This window comes from Gavialis gangeticus, unplaced genomic scaffold (assembly GCF_001723915.1).
Source record: "Gavialis gangeticus isolate Ggan-Ray unplaced genomic scaffold, GavGan_comp1, whole genome shotgun sequence".
NCBI lineage: Eukaryota > Metazoa > Chordata > Crocodylia > Gavialidae > Gavialis > Gavialis gangeticus.
Genome location: NW_017729005.1, coordinates 992,347 through 995,573, shown reverse-complemented (window position 1 = coordinate 995,573; position 3,227 = coordinate 992,347). Strand labels below are relative to the sequence as shown.

General features: G+C 42.3%; 1 protein-coding gene across 1 annotated transcript in view; it reads left to right on the top strand.

The window, feature by feature from the left end:
* The window catches only part of TWISTNB (TWIST neighbor), a 5,018-nt gene extending 3,094 nt beyond the window's left edge, over window positions 1-1,924 (top strand). Inside the window, exon 4 of the mRNA XM_019508554.1 lies at window positions 1,460-1,924. Within this exon, the coding sequence (XP_019364099.1) occupies window positions 1,460-1,850 (391 nt within the window). The 3' untranslated portion in view covers window positions 1,851-1,924. The remainder of the gene's footprint in view (window positions 1-1,459) is intronic.
* The last annotated feature ends 1,303 nt before the right edge of the window (window positions 1,925-3,227 follow it).

Sequence of the window (3,227 nt, the reverse complement as noted above, 5' to 3'; positions counted from 1 at the left end):
CCCCCACCCCCCGCCCGCTCCATCCCCTCTGTCATGGCAGTGGTCTGGTTCCCGTCGTCTCCCCCCTGACTTCACGGAGCAAGACAGGGTGGGGTGAGGCTAGCTCTGTTCAGCCCCTCCCCCCCACCACCCCAGCTTTGGCCCCTCAGTCCCTGCTGCCCTGCTGTCATGGTGGTGCTCTGCCATGTGTGTGTCTGTCCAAAGCACTCTGATTGGCTGCCGAGGCAACCAGTCAGAGTGCGAATCAAGGGTTATGGACAGACAGACTAAGGCTTTTATCATATTAGAATTTATTAAAATACACTTTGATACAAATCCTAGGGAAATTTCTTGCACAGTTTAAATTTAGACCTCAAAAATGTGTATTAACTTTATAGCTCATTGCTTTTGAGCTTTATTTTCCACATGTATCAGAGGCTTCTTCCCTTTGGCTGAGAGCCGCCAGGACACCCAGGTGCAGGGGTGGGTCAAGCCTAGCGTGAATGGCCCTTGAGCATCATGGCTACCATGATGCTCCAGGCCTAGGGGTCTCACACACCTCTCCTCAACTGAGGGGGCTCTCAGTCACAGGAGCTTGCTTCTTGCCAGTGCAGGGGGAGCCTGGGTTTGGGCTCCCCCTGCACTGGCAATAGGCATGATGGGATCTAATGCATGATTCCACAGTTGCCCTTCCTGCTGTGCACATGAGGCACAATTCTGTGTGGATCGCACATTAGATCTTGTCACATCTTTACCTGCACATGTAGAGGGGACCCCAGAAACGTAGTAGATGTTTTGGTGACTGTTCCATTTTTGCAGCCTTTATGTTCAAGTTCTGTTCACAAATTGCTTTTATTTGAATGTGCCTAATTCCCCATCTAAAAGCACAGTGTGTCTATGCTGGAGAAATAATTTCTAAAATACTAGATGTTATAGCAAACACGATATGTTCTTTGCAGATGTGAACTGATTTATTTAGTAGCATTGTAGTGGCAAGAGTGAATTGCATCTTGTGTTCCTTAGTGCTGATAAGCTGTCCTTGTGAAAACTGACTGCAAATAAATGAAAAGCTTGAGAACAGCTGAAGAAGCCTAGTGCAAACTTATGCAATAAATACAGAGAATAACAGGTGAGGGAAACTGCATGATAATAGAAAAGTCTGAAAGAACCAAAGGGGACATAACACAGCGCATGTTGAAGAAAACTTGGAATTGGAGAGGTAATATGAATTGTGTCCTAGAATAGAAACTGGACAAATAATGGCAACGAGACTAAAAGTATCAGCTAGCCATAAGTTCCCTTGCTGGTCATTTAAAGATCACAATCCCTTTTTCCACTTAATTTGCTGTGGTTTTGGCACAAATGTCAGTGGTCTGTTACAGGCTTTTTGTAATTATTGTATTTCAGGAAAGTTTGATATGATATACGCGTTGTTCTTGGAGATCTCATCCTTTTGCTTATTTTCTAAATATATTTTCAGCTTGCAGTCCAAGTGTCCTGAAACTGTAACTGAAGATACAAACAGAAATGAGACAAAGAAAAAACACAGAAAAAATGGAACAGTGAATTGTGAAGGAGACAGTAACTTGGGGGAGGTTGTGGATGATGCAGACGCTGCTGTGAGAGAATATGCAGAAGAACAAAATCCTGATGTTGTGAATGGATTATCTCATAAAAAAACAAAGAAGAAGAAAAAACATAAGCAAGAAAATCAAGAACCTGTGCTTCCTGGCAGTGACACTAGTGATTACCAGAGTGACCACAAAAAGGAAAAGAGAAAGAAAAGAAAATATTGTGAGGAAAATCATGAATTATCTCAGTTGACAGAAGAACCCAAAGCTACAAAGCGAAAGAAACAACACATAGACTGAAATTTAAAAGGGCTTTCTTTGCTTATGACTTTGTAAGTATTTGATAAACTGCTAATAAAATATTATTTTGATTATTTATGTATGCTTTTCAGCTTTTTGTCACCTACGATAGCAGTAAGATGTCCTAATTAAAGTCAGGGGGCCTGTAGGAATTAAACAACAGCAATAATAATCCCACAACCTGAGTGGGGAAGCTGCCAAACAAAGGAGGGTATTTCAGCCTCCACACTTCCTGGGAGCTTAGGCACCTAACATCCCTAGCCCAGAATCCTATTCTGAGCATAGGCATCTCCTTTCAAAGAACTGAGCAGGAGTGGTTTCTTAATGAGGCAGTATAAGAAGGTGCTGTTGCTTTCCCCTTTTTATATTGCAGTCTAGTAATTACACCACTTTCCTAAGAAATAGAGGAGACCTGGGATCAAGGCTCTCTTCAACCTGGCAAGCTTCAAACCTACATCTACCTCCCCAGCAAGTGCCCAAATCCCCAGGCCCTAGACTAGGCTGAGTAGGAGCAGTCTTTGCCCTTCCTGTGGAAGTTGAGTCTTTGTATGAAGGATTGCAAGATGGGGCTGTGAATAGAGAAGTTTTGTACCCAACTGGTCGGGGCACTTGGGAGTTCAGAGTTCCTCACATAAATGGAGGATTTTTTAATTTGCCATTTTGGACTTGTGTGCCTAAAACCTAACCAAATCCTGTCTCGGATGCCAATCTCCTAGGGAAGCAGCTGAAGGCCTTCGCAATTGAATCTGGTTTGTTCTGTCTTTTAATCACAAAACCATTTTTCCCTTTGTACACAGTACAGAGCAGACTCCAATGCAGCTTTTAATTTCTTGAATTTGAAGAAATTCCTCCCTTTTTCCCCCCAGAAAGAGAAGGGAGCATGTCTGAAGTATGCTCTTGCTCTGGAAACTCTTTAAAGAGTTAAACAGGGAGTTTATTCCAAAATAAACCTGAACCCTTCTCTTGGGGAACAGGGCATTCCATTCACTTGTGGAGCTGATGAGCAGGGCTTCTGGTTTTCTGGACAAATTTAAAAATTGCAGATTCTCTGATAACCTCCAAATTCTCTGATTTAAAAACCACAGTATCTGTTTTTCCATGATTAAAATGAAATGCCACTATATAGGTATCAGTTAAACACACAATTTTATTGCTGTATTTACAATTGTGAAGCAATTTGGAAGCTATCAGTGCCTCAGTCGCTATATAAGAAAAAAAATCTGAATACCTATAAATTTTGACATTTGATTTTGGGTTTTTATCATGGCAAATCAGCTCTCCCTACACCTTTCATCCACCAGGACATGGGTCCAGCTGCAGTTGTCTCCTTGTTTCCCCCTCCCCCAGTTTTGTGTTACTGGAGGATATGTACCTTTA